The 21,526-nt window shown below is 37.4% G+C and overlaps 1 protein-coding gene across 2 annotated transcripts; it reads left to right on the forward strand.

Moving 5' to 3' along the window:
* Positions 1-600: 600 nt before the first annotated feature.
* On the forward strand, positions 601-20,417 carry LOC127652621 (coatomer subunit zeta-1-like). Of its 2 annotated transcripts, XM_052138865.1 has the most exons (10): positions 601-689; positions 2,754-2,822; positions 4,795-4,879; positions 8,916-9,007; positions 11,736-11,791; positions 14,119-14,196; positions 16,401-16,452; positions 17,673-17,711; positions 18,860-18,892; positions 19,643-20,417. In XM_052138865.1, exons 1-10 carry the CDS (start codon positions 672-674, stop codon positions 19,688-19,690), a joined length of 570 nt encoding a protein of 189 aa, XP_051994825.1. In that variant the 5' UTR covers positions 601-671; the 3' UTR covers positions 19,691-20,417. The 2 variants fall into 2 exon arrangements, with proteins under 2 accessions (XP_051994825.1, XP_051994826.1); XM_052138866.1 differs by lacking the exon at positions 18,860-18,892.
* The last annotated feature ends 1,109 nt before the right edge of the window (positions 20,418-21,526 follow it).

A 21,526-nucleotide genomic window follows, 5' to 3' on the forward strand; every position in this document is an offset into this window, starting at 1 on the left:
AAAATATGCTCTTTACTCATAATCTTGACCAACTGTTTTTGAGATTTCAAGCTGCACTTTCATGAATGGAAATAGCCTCCCAAGAGCATTACAAAGATGGCCAAAATTGGTTTGACTTGCTAGAGAGATATTGTTATGACATAGTATCTCATAATTATGACTTTTTATAGCAAAATTATAACTTCCAATTAAAATGTATTTACAGCAAGCTGTTCACCCCTAGTAGCCCTAAACCTCTTCAGCTGTCACGCAGGCAAGAGGTGACATTACATAATTAATTTGTCTTCTACAACAACCTCTCTATTCATTGCATAACCTGCTGGCTCGGGTACATCACGTCCATGTCAGGCACACGTAATAAAATTGTATCTGCAAAAACGGTTAACTCAGTAGGCATGCCGCCACAAAAAAGTTTCACCCCATTCCCAAGTCTGATTTAAACAAACTCGACACTTTAAAGAGGGCAGCAGATAAGGCAAGCGAGCGTATAATCAAGGCCGCCATTGTGGCTCCAGTATAGAAACAGCGTAGAAGAGTAACTCTTCAGTGTGTTCGAGCCAACATGGCGGCTGCAGTGACGTAGTTTACCCGCCCCCTGTGAGTCAGAGTGTTTCAGGAGCGCTACTGTAATGACAGCTCAAAGCTGTCCACGTCAACACTGATCTACCACCATGGACTCGGAGGCTCTGGTAGGATATGTGTGCCATTTAATCGCTATTTTTTTTAATTCTGTAACTCATTGTCACGTTGAAACAGTATACCGTTTGGTTTCGGCAGCTAGTGCACAGTTTATGTCTTTGATTCTATGAAGAAAGAAGCATTTTAACAACTATTTGCTCTTTATGTTATTGTACGACTTAGCGAGCAGTATTTTAAGACACTCCAGTTTAAACTCCTGGAAATGTGTTGAATTGTGGCGTGTTACAAATGCACGTGCATGCATTTTGTCTTGCAAAAGCAAACATTTTTGTTGCCAGAAACCGATCCGGTTTTTTGGCCGAGCGAACGCAAATTTATGGGAGCAAACCATAACATATTATTTTTAATGGCGTGATACATAGTTGCGATCGTACGCGAATATTGTGTTTGATTCTTGAGATTTGACGGGCTTATTCTTTGTTCAGTTTTCTTGAAAAGTTTATCCGTCTAGTAGTCCACGATGTGGGTTTTCAGTGTGGGACGTGGATGCCACGTCCTCGATACGTCTCCAAATCCGCCGGAGCGGAGCACGCGCTGCCTGGATGGTGTGCGTGATTGGTTCCACAGGTGGATACTTGGAGCAGTACAGTGTTTTTGCTTGCCATGGCCATTGTAATAGTCTTACGAGTTGACCTATATGTACAGCACCTATTCTAAGTGCTAAAGTTTGTAGCAGCATCACTACTTAGATTGCAAAGGGGCCGTTCACCTCTCAAGTATTCTTAAAGGAATATTCCGGGTTCAATAATTTCAGCTCAATCGACTGTATTTGTGAAGTAATGTTGATTACCACAAAAAGTTATTTCGACTTGTCCCTCTTTTTCGTAAAAAAAAAAAAAAAACATATATCGCTATCAATCGAGGTTACAGTGAGGCACTTACAAAGAAAGAGGTGTCCAATTTTAAGGTAGAAATGTGAAGCTTTTAATTGTATAAAAGCATTTACATGAATTCTTCTGTTAAAACTCATGTATTAGTTGAGCTGTAAAGTTATGTACATTTATTGTTTTTGCGGTCATTTTAGGGGTTTAGGGTTCATGGGTTAAGTCGCCATGGCAACGAACTTGTAAAATTGGATATAATATTACACTGAAAGAGTTAGAATGTGACGCGATCACACTAATATCATGTTAAAATGCATATTGTTTACATCTTGTGTATATAAGTTGAAACAGTGAGTATTTAAACGTTTACAGATTGGCACCCATTCACTTCCATTGTAAGCGTCTCACTGAAACCTCGACTTTTGCTTTTTTTTTTTTTTTTAAAGAAGCGGTGTGGCACTAGTCAAAATAATTTTTTGTGGCAATCAGTATTATGCTGTAAATGCTTTAGATTGAGCTTAACTTGTATTGAACCTGGAATGTTTCTTTAAAAAATCTTGATGCAATGCCACAAAAGCAGGTTTCTTGATAAAAGTTTGAAAGACACTGCCCATTGTGCTGCACCTCACTGTTTTTTCAAAGACATCCGTCTAGCGCATGTTTACCCCGGAAAATCAATTGGAAAACGGCACGGATTGATGCAAAATCACTTTAGGTGTGAACGGCCCCTTATGCTGCATTTATATTTTATTTTATATTAAACACAGCTTATAGTAGTTAATGAGTCCTTGAGTAACATTTTTATAGATGGATTTGCATATTACAGTTAACCAAGGGCGGAGTTACCTTGCCCTCAAGGTCCGTTTCTGATAAACCATGCACAATGACAAACAGGATCCTCTTCCCTAGTCTGCAACCAGATGAATGAATAAGACATTTTTCCTTTTGTTCACCTGGCTTAAGTTCTGTGATACACTCAGACTTTGAATCAACAGTAGTCAGTGCATGACAGAACTTTGGCCCGGATGGACACAGTCGGTAGTCTTGTCTGGCTAGACTTTTCTCTTTTTATACTCTTGTCTGCCTTGTCTGATTGGATTCCTTTTGTGACATGAATTACTTTTTAGGGGACATGAAGTATTTTTGAAGACTGTTTCTTACACCTGTGATCTAAAAACTTTGTAATGATTGAGGCTAAATGATCACTTACATTTTTGTATTTTCAATCAGGAACCATCGCTATACACAGTGAAGGCCGTCTTCATCTTAGACAATGATGGAAACAGACTGCTTTCAAAGGTGCATTGAGCTTTGGCTTTATTCTTTTCCAATATTGTCATTCTGATTTATTTTCAAAATAATGTGGAAATGTGAGGAAAAGTGTTTCAAAAAAAAATTTCAAACTACATCAAATCAGAGAGACGTCTGCAGTGTTCAGTACAAAATGATTGTAAATATGCAATTTGTCAGTGCTAATAAACATTAAAAAAACTATTCTCTCATCATTTACTCGCCATCATGCCATCTCAGATGTGTATGGCTTTCTTTTTTCTGCTGAATTCAGTAGAATTCTAATTTTAGTAGAATATCTCAGCTCTGTAGGTCCATATAATGCAAGTGAATGGTGTTCAACATTTTGAAGCACCAAAAAGCACATAAAGGCAGCATAAAAAAGTAATCCATATGACTCCAGTGGTTTAAGCCACATCTTCTGAAATGACCCAGTTGATTTTGGGTGAGAACAGACCTTTTACACTTTAAATCTTGACAGTGTCTTAAGCGATCTAATTGATTTTGGGTGGGAACAGACCAAAATGTAACTCCTTTTACACTGTATATCCTGTCATTGCAGTCTCTAGGTATGATCATTATTTCAAGTATTACACTTCCCAGGATGAGTAAATTATGAGTCAATGTTCATTTTTGGGTGAACTATTCTTTTAATGCCCCAGTATACACATGGATTCTTCATTCTTCGCTCGGAGCCAAAAGGAAGTTCGAAACAGCTGAGCAATGGTATACTATTTGCGAACATACAAACACAGGCCACGCCGCTGTGGTAGGCATTTAGAGGAGCATTCAAATATGAGGATGCACAAGACTACATGTAAAACCTTAACTAATGTTACATTAAAATGTGTTATCAATGCGTCAATCTATGAGTATAATTCACATGAGATCAGAAAATATTCTTTTTGTTTTTGTTCTTAAGCAACCAAATTGGCCCGGTTGCTAGGGAGGGTAGAGTCACATGGGGTAACCTTCTCGCGGTCGCGATTTAGTGGTTCTCGCTCTCAAAGGGGCACATGGTAAGTTGTGCGTGGATCGCAGAGAGTAGCATGAGCCGCCACATGATGTGAGTCTCCGCGGTGTCATGCGCAATGAGTCACGTGATGAGATGCGCTGATTGACTGTCTCAGAAGCGAAGGCAACTGAGAGTTGTCCTTCACCACCTCGATTAAGGTAAGTAACCACCATGAGGACCATTAAATCCTTTTGTAGACGAATTATGGAGTGGTGGTGGTGTAGTGGTCTAAGCACATAACTGGTAATCTGGTAATCAGAAGGATGCTGGTTTGAGCCCCACAGCCACCACCATTGTGTCCTTGAGCAAGGCACTTAACTCCAGGTTGCTCCTGTAATAAGGGCTCTGTAAGTCGCTGGATAAAAGCGTCTGCCAAATGCATAAATGTAAATGTAAATGAATTAAATTAAACAAAAATCGCATGACACGGTCTTTGAAAATGTCTCTATGCGAACGATCCTACAGATGTAGGTTAGTTTGCACCAGCTGACTAATAACTCTGCATGCTGGTGGGTTCATGTTGACCGATCTTGATTGAGTGAACAACGTAAACGGAATTATTTGTTGGCTTGAAAGTAGTTGGACCTCCAGGTTACACCTACCGATGATGTGAACCAATAGCAGTAAGAAGGTGTTAAGCAGCTGGTACAAAGTTTTCCTAAAGGTTAGCCCTGTCAAGCTGTTACGAACCACCGAAACTAACTTGACACCTTCTTTTTGGCCAGATTTAGTTCGAAATTACGTCACCTTCGTTCTTCGATTTCATATTAAGTATGCTGTGGCCTTGTGAACCAGTCAGACAAAGATTAAACTCTGCAAAAAAGCCTAATTTCCTGGAGCAAGATTAAGTGAACAGAAAAACACAGACATGAAGCATATGTTCAGTCAAGAAATTATGGAAGTTTGAGTTATGCATTATGAATTACCATTAATGTGCAGTAACAAATGATTACTCTGCAATTTCAGTACTATGATCCCGAGCTCTACCCCTTCATGAAGGAGCAGAAGAATTTTGAAAAGAACGTCTTCAACAAAACACATAATGCTGACAGTAAGTTTGTTATTTAGCATCCCAAAAATGGCACTTTACTAACCAACAATGCAAAATGTATTGCTTTCAGTAACAAGACCCGATTAGTTGCTTTGTTTGATCTCTCAAGATTTTCTCCTCTGTTTGGATCTCTAATCCCTACTAATTCAGGGGAGCATGCAGAGCTTTTATTGTGCTGATTGGGACCAGCTTCTCCTAAATCTCATCTATTATTAAAAAAGGAGCATCCCAAACTAAGTTCCAGATTGGAATCGAGCTCCAAAACTAAACCTGCACCTTGTATTTGCAAGGTTTCTCTGGGGCATGTAGGTCAGATTACTAGATAACAGGGTGGGAGAACCTGTTTTAGCATTCACTGCTTATTTTATCTGTTCTGTCACTTGCCCTGTGGGGTGAAGGAGTATGAAACACCCTTATCATTTCACCTGTTTAGGTGTTAACTGTTTTAAGGTGGTCAATACACACCAGTTTTTGTCTTTTAAAGGTTAAACCGGTGAAACTGTTTGCCTTGTTTAAGTTTCTTTGAGTTATTCTTGACTCTGTTTTCATTTCATTCTTCTGTGAGATAGTCTCAAGGACAAATATATTGCTGTTTGTGTAGGTCAAAAAAGGCACATTTGTTTTCCGATCTACAGATGTTTTGTGCTTCAAATGAAACTTCCAGTAATCAGACACTTGGGCCTTTTGAGCACAGCGTCTCAAAATAAAACACTGAACTCGGATCAGATTCCTTAGTTCATATTTAACAGAATAAAACTGAAACTGATCCTTTATTAGCACTCATACGTTTCATGCGAACAGCACTCTACCATTGTATTGAGCTGTATATTGCACTATGGTCTCAGTGCACTTATAAACTTTTTGTGGTACTACATGGCTTTTTTTTTGTTGTCTTTTTTGGATGTGGTTACATGATAATACTGTTGTTTTTTTTTTTTTTTCCATGTACCATGGTAATATCAAGGTATTTAAGTATGTGGAGTAACTTCTAAAAACCATATGGTAATCATTGAGTACATATCATTGAGTATATATCAAAGTACAATTATATTATCATTTTATACCATCACTGTACATACTGTCACATACTTGTTTGTAAGGGAGGTTTCTGCCACTGTCATGTAGTCAGTATAATAATTTAATATAATAATATAGAAGATTATAAAATTGGAAAGGTAATATCCCACTATGGGCCAGTCTGTTCACATTTATTATTATTTTAGCAGATATTCTTTTTGTACTAAAGCTCTGATATTCCTGTAACTCATAAGTCTTTATATATAAATGTATTAGAGGTGTGAATCTTCACTGGCCTCACGATTCGATTACGATTCAAAGGGTAACGATTAGATTATAAAACGATTCTTGATGCATCACGATGCATCTTGTCCTTCAATATATTTCTTTTTTCAGTTACTTCAAAATGTATTTTTTATTTAACAGCTGACAAACAGCTGTCTTTGGCACGCTCCACTGCTCTGCCATGATTTAAACTGAACACAAAATCTGTTCTTTTGATCATCGATTTAGTATGAATTGCGATGCATCGCTGAAACTATTTTTTCCAACAGCTCTACAGTGTGTATACAGTTGAAGTCAGAAGTTTACAAATACATTTAAACTCAGTTTTTCACATTTCCTGACATTTAATCGTAGAAAATATTCTCTGTCTTAGGTCAGTTAGGATCACTACTTTATTTTAAGGATGTGAAATGTCAGAATAATAGTAGAGTGATTGATTTCAGCTTTTATTTTTTTTACCTTTAAATTGCTTAACTTTGGCCAAACTTTTGGGTAGCCTTCCACAAGCTTCTCACAATAAGTTGCTGGAATTTTGGCCCATTGTTCTAGACAGAACCGGTGTAACTGAGTCAGGTTTGTAGGCCTCCTTGCTCGCACACGCTTTTTCAATTCTGCCCACAAATTTTCTATCGGATTGAGGTCAGGACTTTGTGATGGCCACTCCAATACATTGATTTTGTTGTCCGTAAGCCATTTTGCCACAACTTTGGAGGCATGCATGTGGTTATTCTCCATTTGGAAGGCCCATTTGCGACAGAGATTAACTTCCTGGCTGATGTCTTGAGGTGTTGGTTCAATATATCTACATAATTGTCCGTCCTCATGATGCCATCTATTTTGTGAAGTGCACCAGTCCCTCCTGCAGCAAAGCACCTCCACAACATGATGCTGCCATCCCCATGCTTCACGGTTGGGATTGTGTTTTTCTGCTTGCAAGCCTCACCCTTTTTCCTCCACATATAACAATGGTCATTATGGCCAAACAGTTACATTTTTGTTTCATTAGACCAGAGGACAAAAAAAATATTTTTGTCCATATGTGCACTAGCAAACTGTGGTCTGGCTTTTTCATGGCAGTTTTGGAGCAGTGGCTTCTTCCTTGCTTAGCAGCCTTTCAGGTTATTTCAATGTAGGACTTATTTTACTGTGGATATAGATACTTGTTTACCTGTTTCCCTCAGCATCTTCACAAGGTCCTTTGCTGTTGTTCTGTGATTAATTTGCACTTTTCGCACCAAACTATGTTAATCTCTAGGAGACATAATCCGTCTCCTTCCTGAGCATTATGATGGCTGTGTGGTCCCATGGTGTTTATACTTGCGTACTATTGTTTGTACAGATGAATGTAATACCTTCAGGTGTCTGGAAATTGCTCCTAAGGATAAAAGCAGACTTGTGGTGGTCCACAATTTTTTTTTTCTGAGGTCTTGGATGATTTCTTTTGATTTACCCATGATGTCAAGCAAAGAGTCACTGAGTTTGAAGGTAGGCCTTAAAATACCCCACAGGTATACCTCCAATTCAGTTCACCTCCAATCAGAAGCTAATTGTCTAAAGGATTTACATAATTTTCTGGAATTTTCCAAGCTGCTTAAAGGCACAGTTAACTTGTGTACATAAGTAAACTTCTGACCCACTGGAATTGTGATATAGTCAATTAAATTTGAAACGGTCTGTCTTTAAAAAATAGTTGGAAAAACTTAATCTGTGGCATTCAACTGATCACAATGTTTAGTCAGGACATTAATAATGTGAAATATTACTATTACAATTTGAAAAAAAGGTTCAGAACTTTTTAAACTACTACAAAGAGTTCTCATCAAAAAAGTCCTCCACGTGCAGCAATGACAGCTTTGCAGATCCTTTGGTAATCTAGCTGTTAGTTTGTCCAGATACACCCCACGCTTCCTGTAGCACTTGCCATACATGTGGCTGTCTTGTCGGGCACTTCTCACACACCTTACAGTCTAGCTGATCCCACAAATCTCAATGGGGTTAAGATCCATAACACTCTTTTCCAATTATCTGTTGTCCAGTGTCTGTGTTTCTTTGCCTACTCTAACCTTTTATTTTGGTTTTTCTGTTTCAAAAGTGGCTTGTAGTTGTAAGTTTAGTGGTATCTTGGCCTTCCACATCTCTTTCGGTCCTTGTTAGAGCCAGTTGTCTTTTGACTTTGAAGACTGCAGTGTACACCTTTGTATGAAATCTTCAGCTTTTTAGGCAATATCACACACTGTATAGATTTCATTCCTCAAAACAATGATTGACCGTTGAGTTTCTAGAGAAAGCTGTTTATTTATTTTTTTGCCATTTTTGACCTAATATATTGACCTTAAGACATGTCAGTCTATTGCATGCTGTCGAAACTCAAAAACAAACACAAATACAATGAACCAAATAGCTTTCAACTGTGTTTGATATAATGGCAAGTGATTTTCTAGTACCAAATTAGCAATTTAGCATGATTACTCAATGATAAGGTGTTGGAGTAATGGCTGCTTGAAATGGGCAGACTTTTTTTAAAATAGTGATGCTGATGTTTTTTATATCAGTAATGTCCTGACTATACTTTGTGATCAGTTGAAGACACTTTGGTGAATGAAAGTAGCAATTTCCTTCCAAAACAGCAAAATCTGTACATTGTTCCAAACGTTTGGTAGGCAGTGTGTAAATATATAAGAAAAATTGTAAATCTCATGAATTTTGAAACTAAATGTCCTTTCTCTGTGTGCAGATGAAATTGCCTTCATAGAGGGAATGACGATAGTTTACAAGAGCAGCATAGACTTGTTCTTCTATGTAGTTGGCAGCACTCAGGAGAATGAGGTAAGACATCTATACAGATGAGCTGTCCTGTGATTGGTTGAAATGTTGTCCATACTCCATAAAAAAACTAAAAATGGTGTTTTCCAGGCCTGGAAAAATCATGGAAATTAATGAAATATTTAATCGGCTGGATATTGCTTTTGTGTACTGTAAAACTTACAAGCTATAGTTATGTATTTTTTTCAGTGAATTAGTCTAAATGATTGGAAAATCTGTAAACCCGTAGAGGAGTCCAATCCGGCAGAAAAAATATAATTTCACCCGAGTTGTGAGCTTGCTGTCAAAATCGAATGTGGTGACTTAAAAAGAGTGTTTACCATAAAATAACGGCAAATTAACACGTCTGTTTGTTATATGGCTCTGGCTGCTCTCATCAACAAACACGGCATGACTGGTGTAGTTCAATGCATGAACAAATATCAGAATCTCAATCAGAATGAGCTTTATTGCCAAGTATGCTTACACATACAAGGAATTTGTCTTTGTGACAGAAGCTTCCAGTGCACAAACAATACAACAACAAGGCCGAAATAACAAAATAGATTAAAAATAAAAAGCAAATTGAAAATATAAGTGTATATATAGAAATACACAATAAGACTATCTATCTATATATATATATACACACACTCACCTAAAGGATTATTAGGAACACCTGTTCAATTTCTCATTAATGCAATTATCTAATCAACCAATCACATGGCAGTTGCTTCAATGCATTTAGGGGTGTGGTCCTGGTCAAGACAATCTCCTGAACTCCAAACTGAATGTCAGAATGGGAAAGAAAGGTGATTTAAGCAATTTGGAGCGTGGCATGGTTGTTGGTGCCAGACGGGCCGGTCTGAGTATTTCACAATCTGCTCAGTTACTGGGATTTTCACGCACAACCATTTCTAGGGTTTACAAAGAATGGTGTGAAAAGGAAAAACATCCAGTATGCAGCAGTCCTGTGGGCTAAAAATGCCTTGTTGATGCTAGAGGTCAGAGGAGAATGGGCCGACTGATTCAAGCTGATAGAAGAGCAACTTTGCCTGAAATAACCACTCGTTACAACCGAGGTATGCAGCAAAGCATTTGTGAAGCCACAACACGCACAACCTTGAGGCGGATGGGCTACAACAGCAGAAGACCCCACCGGGTACCACTCATCTCCACTACAAATAGGAAAAAGAGGCTACAATTTGCAAGAGCTCACCAAAATTGGACAGTTGAAGACTGGAAAAATGTTGCCTGGTCTGATGAGTCTCGATTTCTGTTGAGACATTCAGATGGTAGAGTCAGAATTTGGCGTAAACAGAATGAGAACATGGATCCATCATGCCTTGTTACCACTGTGCAGGCTGGTGGTGGTGGTGTAATGTGGTGGAACGGGAGCTTCGTGCCCTGGATGTGCATCCCACAAATCTCCATCAACTGCAAGATGCTATCCTATCAATATGGGCCAACATTTCTAAAGAATGCTTTCAGCACCTTGTTGAATCAATGCCACGTAGAATTAAGGCAGTTCTGAAGGCAAAAGGGGGTCAAACACAGTATTAGTATGGTGTTCCTAATAATCCTTTAGGTGAGTGTGTATGTATATATATATATATATACACAAATCTGTTATATACAGTGCAAGGAATGTAATGGCAGAAGAGGTAGGATATGTTGGATAAATATAAATAGACTTTTATAGTTTATGAGATGGATAGCCTGAGGGGAAAAACTGTTCCTGTGCCTGACGGTTCTGGTGCTCAGAGCTCTGTAGTGCCTGCCAGTAGGCAACAGTTCAAAGAGGTAATGGGCTGGGTGAGTGGGTTCCAGAATGATTTTTCCAGCCCTTTTACTCACTCTGGAAGTGTACATTTCTTTAAGGGGGGGGGGCAATAATCTGCTCAGCAGTCCGAACTGTCCTTTTGAAGTCTTCTGATGTCTGATTTCGTAGCTGAACCAAACCAGACAGATATTGAAGTGCAGAGGACAGACTCAATGACTGCTGAGTAGAACTGTATCCGCAGCGCCTGTGGCAGGTTGAACTTCCTCAACCTCTGCTGGGCCTTTTTCACAATGCAGTCAATGTGGGTCTCCCACTTCAGGTCATGTGAGATGGTAGTACCCAGGAACCTGAATGACTCCACTGCTGCCACAGTGCTGTTCAGAATGGTGATCGGGGTCAATGTTGGGGTGTTCCTCCTAAAGTCCACAATCATCTCCACCGTTTTGAGCGTGTTAAGCTCAAGATGGTTATGACTGCACCAGACAGCCAGCTGTTGAACCTCCTTTCTATATGCAGACTCATCGTCATCTCGGATAAGGCCGATGACAGTAGTGTCATCTGCATACTTCAAGAGCTTGACAGAGGGGTCCTTGGGTCCTTGGCTGTAATTTGTGTACAGGGAGAAGAGTAGTGGGGAGAGCACACATCCCTGGGGGGCACCAGTGCTGATCAAATAACAAATTGCCCTAAATGACTCCCATTTTATGGGTTTGAATCAGTCTGACAAATTCCGTACTGAATGAAATCGCTGAATCCGTAAGAGCAGCTGTTTTAATATCTAATTTACTTACTGAACCGCAAGTCTTTGCTTTAAAGTATGTAATTTCTGCGCCATCAAACGGAATATAAAAAAATATTTTTTTTTTCAAACAGCTTTCTGAATTTTTTGGTTGCATATTAACATGCAGATATAACAATAATATGACTTTCTCGCTGTTTCTCTCTCTTTCCATATTTTTTTGACCCCAGCTCATGCTGATGACAGTGCTTAACTGCTTGTTTGAGTCTCTCAGTCAGATGCTGAGGTATGTTCATGCTATAATATCTGGAGAATTTAAGATCATATTCATTAACAGTGAGGTCATTTAAAAAGAGTAGTTCCATTGACATCATTACCAATATTTCACCCTTGTGATTTACACACCCTCATGTTGTTCCAAACTTGTATGACTTTCTTTCTTCTATGAAACACTAAAAAAGATGTAAGGCACAAAGCTAGCCTCAGTCACCAATCACTTTCATTGAATCTTTTTTTCCATACAATAAAAGTGAATGGTTATTAGGGTTGCAAAATTCCGGGAATTTTGGAAACTTTCCATGGGAATTAACGGGATTATACTGGTATTAACGGGAATATATGGTAATAAACAGGAAATTTGCTAAATTACAGGTTAGCCTATAACAGGGAACTTAAATGTAGTTGGGAAAAAAAACATCTTTCAGCATAATCTTGGTTAAAACAACCAGATTTAATGCAAATTAATTTGCATTATTACCCTGCTCATTCCTCAAACACATTCACGTAGCACACTACTTACTGCAGGCCACTTACTACAGCAGGACTATTGAAGCCTTACTACTGCATTTGAGCACAAGGTCCACATCCAGTCAAGCAAGTTTTAAAGATATTACTAGGATAAATATATTTGATCTATGGTATTAAAATTGAACAAGCAAATACTAAATCAAAATGTGTTTATACAGTAGCTAGCCAGCCAGTAAATCAGATATGCTAAATGTAAGCTAGCTAACACCATTTCATTGTCATTTTAAGAGGCTAGCTATCATGGTGCTAGCTAGCTCAACTGTGATGCTGTTTCTTCTACCTTCTGCTAGCCAGTTTTCTGTTATCATTCAAGAACGTAGGTTATAGTTTGATCTAGCATGCTGATTGAGGAGTGTTCACTGAGTGCAACTGAGATCATTAATTGTAAAATATTTTTACCGTTCCAGAATATTCCAGTTGTTTAGCTAACTATTATATATCTGTGCATGGCATTGCATCAGTTTTTTTTACAAGCTTGTTTTATAATCTTATTCAACAGAACAATGTGGATACATTTCACCTCAGCCAATGTAGAAGGAAAGGCTGTGTACATATACAAATACTGTGAAAAGTGTTTAGACATGTTTACATGTTAAGAATGCCACAAAGATGCATCCGCATATAGCCAAGTGCCCAAAGTTTTTTTTTCCCAATATTTCTAAAATTCCCCAGTTTAACTTCACATGGAAAGTTTCCAAAAATGTACTGGAAATTGTTCCACCCCTTTGCAACCCTATAATGGCGCTTGAGACTAACATTCTACCTAACACCTCCTTTTGTGTTCCACTGAAGAAAGAAATGTATAAAGTTTCAAACAAATTAGAATTGTTTATTTTTGGTTAAACTGTCTATCGCTTTAAAGGGATAATTTTAATTCTCATAATTTACTCGCCCTCGTGCCATTCCAGACTTTTTTCTTCTGCTGAAAACAAAGATTCTGTAGGTCCATTCAATGCAAGTGAATAGACACCAACATTTTTAAGCTCCAAAAACACATAAAGACAGCATAAAAGTAATCCATATGACTCCAGTGTTTTAATCATTGTCTTCTGAAGCGGTCCAGTTGGTTTTGGGTGAGAACAGACCAAAAATATAGCTCCTTTTTCACTGTACATTTTGCCATTGCAGTCTCTAGGCATGATCATGATATCAAGCTCGATTACACTTCCTAGTCTAAATGGTGCTGTAAGATGGAAGTGTAATCGAGCTTGAAATGATGATCGCCAAGTTGACTGTTGTCAAGATGTACAGTTCCTTCAGAAGAGATTGATTAAACCAATGGAGTCTTATGGATTGTTTATGCTGATTTTATCTCCTTTTTGAATGGTAAATGGTCTGTACTTTATATAGCACTTTTTTAACCTTAGAGGTTACCTCTGTGCTTTACACTGTGTCCCAATCACCCATCCACACACAAATGGCAGCAGAGCTGCCATGCAAGGTGCTAGCCTGCAATTGGGAGCAACTTGGGGTTCAGTGTCTTGCCCAAGGACACTTCGGCATGTGGAGTTGTGTGGGCCAGGAATTGAACCTCCAACCCTGCGACCTGCTCTACCACCTGAGCCACAGCCGCCCTCCTTTTTGGAGCATTTGGAGGTCTGGTCACCATTCACTTGCATTGTATGAAGATACAGAGCTGAGATATTCTTCTAGAAATTCTCATTTGTGTTCTACAGAAGAAAGGTCATACACATCTGGGATGGCATGAGAGTGAGTGAATGAGAATGTTTATTTTTGGTTGAACTATTCCTTTAAGTAGACTGAATCACCATTTTAAAAGAGATATTCCTGGTTCTCATCTAATAGGAAAAATGTGGAAAAGAGAACTCTGCTGGATAATATGGATGGGGTGTTCCAGGTGGTGGATGAGATCATCGATGGAGGGTAAATAGACACTTATCCACCTTGAATCACACATACGTCATGTACTCTATTTCACATGTAGCAACGTGTACTGTCTGGATAATGTAATAACTGCATCTCTGTTCTCAGAAATAGTATTATAAATGGTGCTGTCAGTTGATTAAAATTTTTAATCGTGTTTAATTGCATATTTTTCGTAGTTAATTGCGATTTAATCGCAGATTTTGAAAGTGCTGAAATTGTACTTTCTATGTATACTTCTTTTGCTGTCAAAATGCCCTTATTTCCTTGTTAGTAAAGAAAACAAAACAATATGTGAAAATAATTTTCCAAATATTCCAAACAAAGCCTGTCACTAAAATGCACTAAAATATCACCAATTCAAGTAACATTAAACGTTTCGCAAAGAGGAAGTGGGAGGTTGACTAACTGAATCAACTTATCCATTGCAATGGGCATTAAATCTCTTAAACTCTTATCCTTCACAGACTGTGGCTATCCACTTTTCTAGAGCAGTCGTGAAGCCGCATTTATGATTCGCGTCAGTGCATCAATGCCAGCATCAAGCGACACTTTAAACTCCACATGAAAAGCGCTTGCAAACAACCGCTCATTATGCATTAAGTCTTGGCGGCCTTCTGTGGTAATTAAATTGACCCTTAAAGATGCTGCAAAGTACTTTATTTCTATCACAGTTCTGATTATAGAACAAATATTTCCAGTCCTTGATGCTGAATGTTGCTAAAATACACAAAGCTATGTATAAAGTATGACATCAAACAACTAGCTACTGTGTATACACTAACCTAAAGGATTATTAGGAACACCTGTTCAATTTCTCATTAATGCAATTATCTAATCAACCAATCACATGGCAGTTGCTTCAATGCATTTAGGGGTGTGGTCCTGGTTAAGACAATCTCCTGAACTCCAAACTGAATGTCAGAATGGGAAAGAAAGGTGATTTAAGCAATTTTGAGCATGGCATGGTTGTTGGTGCCAGACGGGCAGGTCTGAGTATTTCACAATCTGCTCAGTTACTGGGATTTTCACGCACAACCATTTCTAGGGTTTACAAAGAATGGTGTGAAAAGGAAAAACATCCAGTATGCGGCAGTCCTGTGGGCTAAAAATGCCTTGTTGATGCTAGAGGTCATAGGAGAATGGGCCGACTGATTCAAGCTGATAGAAGAGCAACTTTGCCTGAAATAACCACTCGTTACAACCGAGGTATGCAGCGAAGCATTTGTGAAGCCACAACACGCACAACCTTGAGGCGGATGGGCTACAACAGTAGAAGACCCCACCGGGTACCACTCATCCCACTACAAATAGGAAAAAGAGGCTACAATTTGCAAGAGCTCACCAAAATTGGACAGTTGAAGACTGGAAAAATGTTGCCTGGTCTGATGAGTCTCGATTTCTGTTGAGACATTCAGATGGTAGAGTCAGAATTTGGCGTAAACAGAATGAGAACATGGATACATCATGCCTTGTTACCACTGTGCAGGCTGGTGGTGGTGGTGTAATGATGTGGGGGATGTTTTGTTGGCACACTTTAGGCCCCTTAGTGCCAATTGGGCATCGTTTAAATGCCACGGCCTACCTGAGCATTGTTTCTGACCATGTCCATCCCTTTATGGCCACCATGTACCCATCCTCTGATGGCTACTTCCAGCAGGATAATGCACCATGTCACAAAGCTCGAATCATTTCAAATTGGTTTCTTGAACATGACAATGAGTTCACTGTACTAAAATGGCCCCCACAGTCACCAGATCTCAACCCAATAGAGCATCTTTGGGATGTGGTGGAACGGGAGCTTCGTGCCCTGGATGTGCATCCCACAAATCTCCATCAACTGCAAGATGCTATCCTATCAATATGGGCCAACATTTCTAAAGAATGCTTTCAGCACCTTGTTGAATCAATGCCACGTAGAATTAAGGCAGTTCTGAAGGCGAAAGGGGGTCAAACACAGTATTAGTATGGTGTTCCTAATAATCCTTTAGGTGAGTGTATATATCCTCGCATCACCCATAGAGGCCAACTATTAACCTACGTTATGCCTTTTTTGTGACTATAATTAGAATATTGCAAGGCCTCTCTAACCTTATTGTTTGAATCTGATTGGAGATCATTATGATTCAGTGGTGGCATTATTAAGTATTGACTAAATTCATGGCTTTCTACAATCATATGTTGCTTTCTTACTTGTTTTGCAGGGTGATACTAGAGTGTGATGCCCAACAGGTCATTGAGAAGGTCAACTACAAAGTAAGATACTGAATATAAGAGAAAAAAAAAATAGAATAATGAACTGCTTGATTTGTATATCTAGGTATTTTGCTTCAGAATGCTGTATTAGCATATTTTTGATGCATAGGAAAAGATAGAACAATTGCATTGTTAGGCAGAGCCACTATTTCTGCATATTATTTAAGCCTGACAGGAAGTTGCTCTTTTTCTTATAACTGTGCCCAGTTTGTGGTTCCAGTTTTAAATTGGGATAGAATGTAGAAGATACATAGAAGAATCCGTTTATTCTGTTCTATTGGGTTCTTTTTGATTTCAATTAAACTGTCAAATTCATTTGAAAGTAATCTACCATAAATGAAAATTCTGTAATTATTTGCTCACCCTTATGTTGTTCCTGTATGACTTTCTTTCGTGGAACTCTAAATGAGATTTTAGGCGGAATGTACAGTCTCAGTCACCATTCACTTTCATTGTACATTCTGCCTGACATCTCCCATTGTGTTCAACGGAAGAAAGTCATTCGGGTTTGGAACACATGAGTGTGAGCAAATGATGACATTATTTTCATTTTTGGGTGAACTATCCCTTTAAATTAGCATCACGTTAGCTTGTTTCCAACACTAATTTGTCCCTTTCACACATAGACTAAATGTCCTCTCTCTTGCTCTGTCAGTGTGTGTCAGAGCAGGCATATGCCTTCGTCCTTTTCGATTACATCACTGGTAACGTGGAGGGCCAAGGAGAGAAGCCACTGCTCTTGTAGTTCTCCTTCAGTGATATTCATGTAGTCTCTCCACTCCATTTAGTGATGGGTCAACAGAGAGAGAAAAGGTTGAGGGTGAGAGAGTGGGCAGGTAACTGCATGGCATGCACAAGCGTGTTTAAACCTCAAAAGAGGAACAGCTGTATCCGACGCAGCCAATAAATATCAAGAAAACGTCTCTCAATGCTCCCTGACAACTGACCATAAAACTTTTGCTGTGGAGTGAAGGACATATCTCTGAGTTATATTCGCTTAAACATACTTAATTGATGACTGGGCATGAGATCAGTGTAACCTGTTTCAGTCCAGACTTCTGACTTATGGTTTATGCTGTTCAGTTGCACGTTTTTTTGTACTCCAGTGTAGAAAGAGCTTGAAGGATTTTGCACGATATGTCTGGCTTGGTTGGCTGCAGAGTGTGTTAGTTCAGTTCTTTGTAATTTATGTCTCTACTTTTTGAATTTTGTTTTTACAGGTAGATGACAATCCGTTATCAGAACAGAGTGTGGCACAGGTACAGAACTAAAATACATATATTTACACAGGTAGAAGTAGAAATCTTTGTTTATCTGTCTGGTGGGGGATACATGAATACGTTGTTTTGGACTGAATTCTCTTGGGAATAGATTTCAACATCAGAACACACACAAACGCATGCAAATATACAAACACAGTAATTCTGTGTTCTTTCAACCTCTTGTAAGGACAGTTCTCCCAACAAAAAATAAAATACATTTTTTTTATTATTTACTAACCCTGATGTTGTTCCAAACCAATATGACTTTTTAGACAGAATGCAAGCATCAGCCACCATTCACTTTCAATGTATGGAAAAAAGGATGCAGTGAAAGAAGGGACTAAAAATGGTTCAAGGAACTAATATTGTATTTCAGAGCATAACCAAAAACATGAACAAAGTCCCTTTCGATTTTTCCGGAGTGACAATGTTATTTTAAAATGCAGCATTACACATTTCTTTGCCTGATTGCATGTTCTGGATGTGGCTTCTGTGAAATGCTGAAGACCTTTTTGGCATCTATATATAATAGCTGCAAATACATGCCTGATTAATCCAAATGCAAGGGAAAATATCAAGGTAAAGTAAATTTCTCAGTTGTTTCCAAGTCTTCACTGAATTATTGTTAGGTATGATGCATTAATACAGATTTGATTCTGCCGCGTTTTGACTGAGAAGAAGATTTGTAATCAAAACAAAATAATTACTCAATTATTGAATAATTAAAATAATTTGCATAAGATGAATTTAGAAGTTTAGTGTGTGCATGTATGCAGGAGAGAGCGATTTTAGGCTATTAATTTATTTAAGATGGCCAGATGTAGTAAATTTGAAAAACTTTGGGGATACATTTAATATTAAAAACACATTTATTGAATAGACATTATTTTATATAGGCTACTGTATACTATGCTTGCTATGATTTCTATGTTGTTAATTCCCCCACATACTGGTTTGAAACAACACCTGGGAGAAATTTTTATCATTTTTAGGTGTGAATTATCTTTTTTAACATCTTAGAACCTAGTAAAACTTTTTTAAGCTCACAGTCCTAAATTCTCCCATTTCTGCTTCTAACTACCCTAACACCTGCTCTGATTTCACTGCCTCACTCTGACCTTTGCCACTAACTCTCACCTTGACAGCACATCTCTGAGAAACTGGCTCTTACCACTAATGTAAGTGCATTAGCACACACTAAAATCAACATGAACATACATACACATCTATGCTGATCCATGCATGAATGCAAATTATTTAAATTGTTTTAACTTTTATTAGATTTGTTTTAGCTTGTATTTACACTTTGGGTAATTTTTTAAATATTTAAGTTAATGTGAAATTTAAATCTGTAGTCCCATAGATGTGGTAATGAAACAAACGTGTAATGGAGTAACTGGTGTGTTAGTAGCATTATATTGTGGTCTCCATGCGCCCCCTGGTGGACATAATATTAAATTATCAGTGTGCTTGGGAACGTTTTATCTATATGCACCTGCTCTAATTATTGCTCTGGAAACGTAACATATTAAATATATATATATATATTGCATATAATAATAAAAAAATGCATATTTTATTTAGTTTAACAAATACTGTATAGCCTAAGAAATTTAATTAATATATGCTGTATGTAGAAAAGTAGATTTCATTTGAACTAGGGTACTTTTATTTCTTTTCACTTCATTCATAAAATAGGTCCCTCACAATATAGGTATATCAATTCCAAAAATATATATTTTATTAATTTGTTAATAAATCAGTTGTTGTAATTTCACCTAACAGGACCCATTGAATTTCAATTACACAGTAGTTTTATTATTATTACGTTTGAGCTGTGTTATAGTTTTTTTGGCCTGTCGTCATTACAAGGATGCTGCTAATCTCAGAATCCACTTTTATAACAAAAATATTATTTTATTTTTCAGGTGTTCCAGTCAGCAAAGGAGCAGATCAAATGGTCAATTCTGAAATAGGCCAAATACTCTTCATGAAGGAATCTGTAAATTATTGGGGGGAGAATTTGGAAGAAATTTCATTTGAATTTTAACGAGTTATTGGTTCGATTAATTATAAAAATGATTTGGGGGAGGTGCAGCTCATGTTTAGTGTTCCAGTATGTATATTTATATTTTTTGTTACATTATTTTATGTCAATTTTCTCTCTTTTTTTTTTTTTTTTTTTTGTCATATGAACTGTAGAAATGTATTTGCCAATCAAATTCTGAATGAAACATCAGTTCTGCAATGCACAAACATTTGTCTATTTCCAAAGCAGTTTTAAAGCAACTTTTTTTTTGGTTTTAAGCAAACTTCTGCATATATTGTCTACAGACAGTCTTTTTTCTTTTACACTGTTGCAGATCAAATGATGTAACCTGTCTAAAATTACTTTCGTCTTTTCTGTCATTGTTATTATTATTAGTCACAATTGTACAACATTTTTGCAAAAAGATGCAGTTACACTACACCTGTAATCAGGCCTATTTTGATATTTGTTTATTTTTTTAAATGAGAGGCAATATTATGCGATTAAAAAAAAAAAAAAAAGGAAAGAAAGAAAATGTTCGTTTTTATTGCCTATTTATGTAAACCCATTGTCCCCTTTACCCAGAATTTGTTGAATTTATTTTAACCATGTTTGAAATAATTATGCACTAACGTGCATCATGTCTCTGACAACTAATACATATTGTTTTGATAGCATTTATTGGGTCCTTTCTGTTTTCCTGGGTCTGTCAAAAGCACGGCATTGATCCTGTTTCTCCATTGGTGAAAGAGGATGTCATGTAGACCAATCAGATTTGGTTAAACATGAATATACAGCATAAACGCGCACCTCATTAATATTAATAAAAAAAGAAGGTGTGGCCTGCGCCGCTATTGGATGCCACAGGCCAATGGAAATCGCTACTTCGAATCTCCGCCTACATCAGTAAACCAATGGCGTGTCGTATGTGGAATCCTTAAAATATGATTGGACGCAGTTAATGAAGGAGGGTGTTGACCTTTGAAAGTAGCAAAATCCAACAGCCAATCACATTTTACTCATTTTATTCGACTGTGCATTTAATGTAAGAATAGACAACCGATACCTCTCGAATTAGTGCTGTTAGCGATAAACGAATCCTAGTTTCTGTAATTATATTTATTTGCTTATTTTATAATTTCTAACACGGTTTATGTTTTGGTAATATAGTGTTAGTTAAATAAATTAGCCGACTCTTTTGCCGCGCATAATATGATTGATACACGTAAAGCTGAGAGAGGTAATAATAATAAAATATATATATATGTAATAATATATTATTATATACACAGGCCTATATTATATGTGTATTTATTACCTCTCTCTCTCTATCTATCAATTCAATGGTCTTTATTGGCATGAAAGTTTCAAAAACAATGTTGCCAAAGCATCATATAGAATAAATAAAATAAGAGCAAAATACATTTTGTCCAATCACTTGGACAGTAGGCTATGTAATATAATTATTAGTAATATTAAATAACAGCAATATATAAATTATTATTATTTATTTGATCACATCACCTCTCTCTCTCTCTCTCTCTCTCTCTCTCTCTCTCTCTCTCTCTCTCTCTCTATATATATATATAAAATAGGTCTAAATAAATAGATAAAACATACCATTGAACAAATTGTAGAATGGTAATATCACTGGCTGCAGGAAAAGACAAAATTCTTGAGCTATTCATCTGAAAACATAAAGTGGAAATTATTTTTCGCATAATACCAAAACCATTTGCTATAACATAAAAATCGGCTAGTGCTTATAGAATACATCATATTT

The sequence above is a fragment of the Xyrauchen texanus genome, chromosome 12 (assembly GCF_025860055.1).
Source record: "Xyrauchen texanus isolate HMW12.3.18 chromosome 12, RBS_HiC_50CHRs, whole genome shotgun sequence".
NCBI lineage: Eukaryota > Metazoa > Chordata > Actinopteri > Cypriniformes > Catostomidae > Xyrauchen > Xyrauchen texanus.

What these genes read in the sequence shown, in the direction of transcription:
- LOC127652621 (XM_052138865.1), top strand. An exon ending in GATGAGATCATCGATGGAGG is followed by an intron (nt 14,197 to 16,400) that starts GTAAATAGACAC and finishes CTTGTTTTGCAG; the next exon opens with GGTGATACTAGAGTGTGATG. An exon ending in TTGAGAAGGTCAACTACAAA is followed by an intron (nt 16,453 to 17,672) that starts GTAAGATACTGA and finishes TTGTTTTTACAG; the next exon opens with GTAGATGACAATCCGTTATC.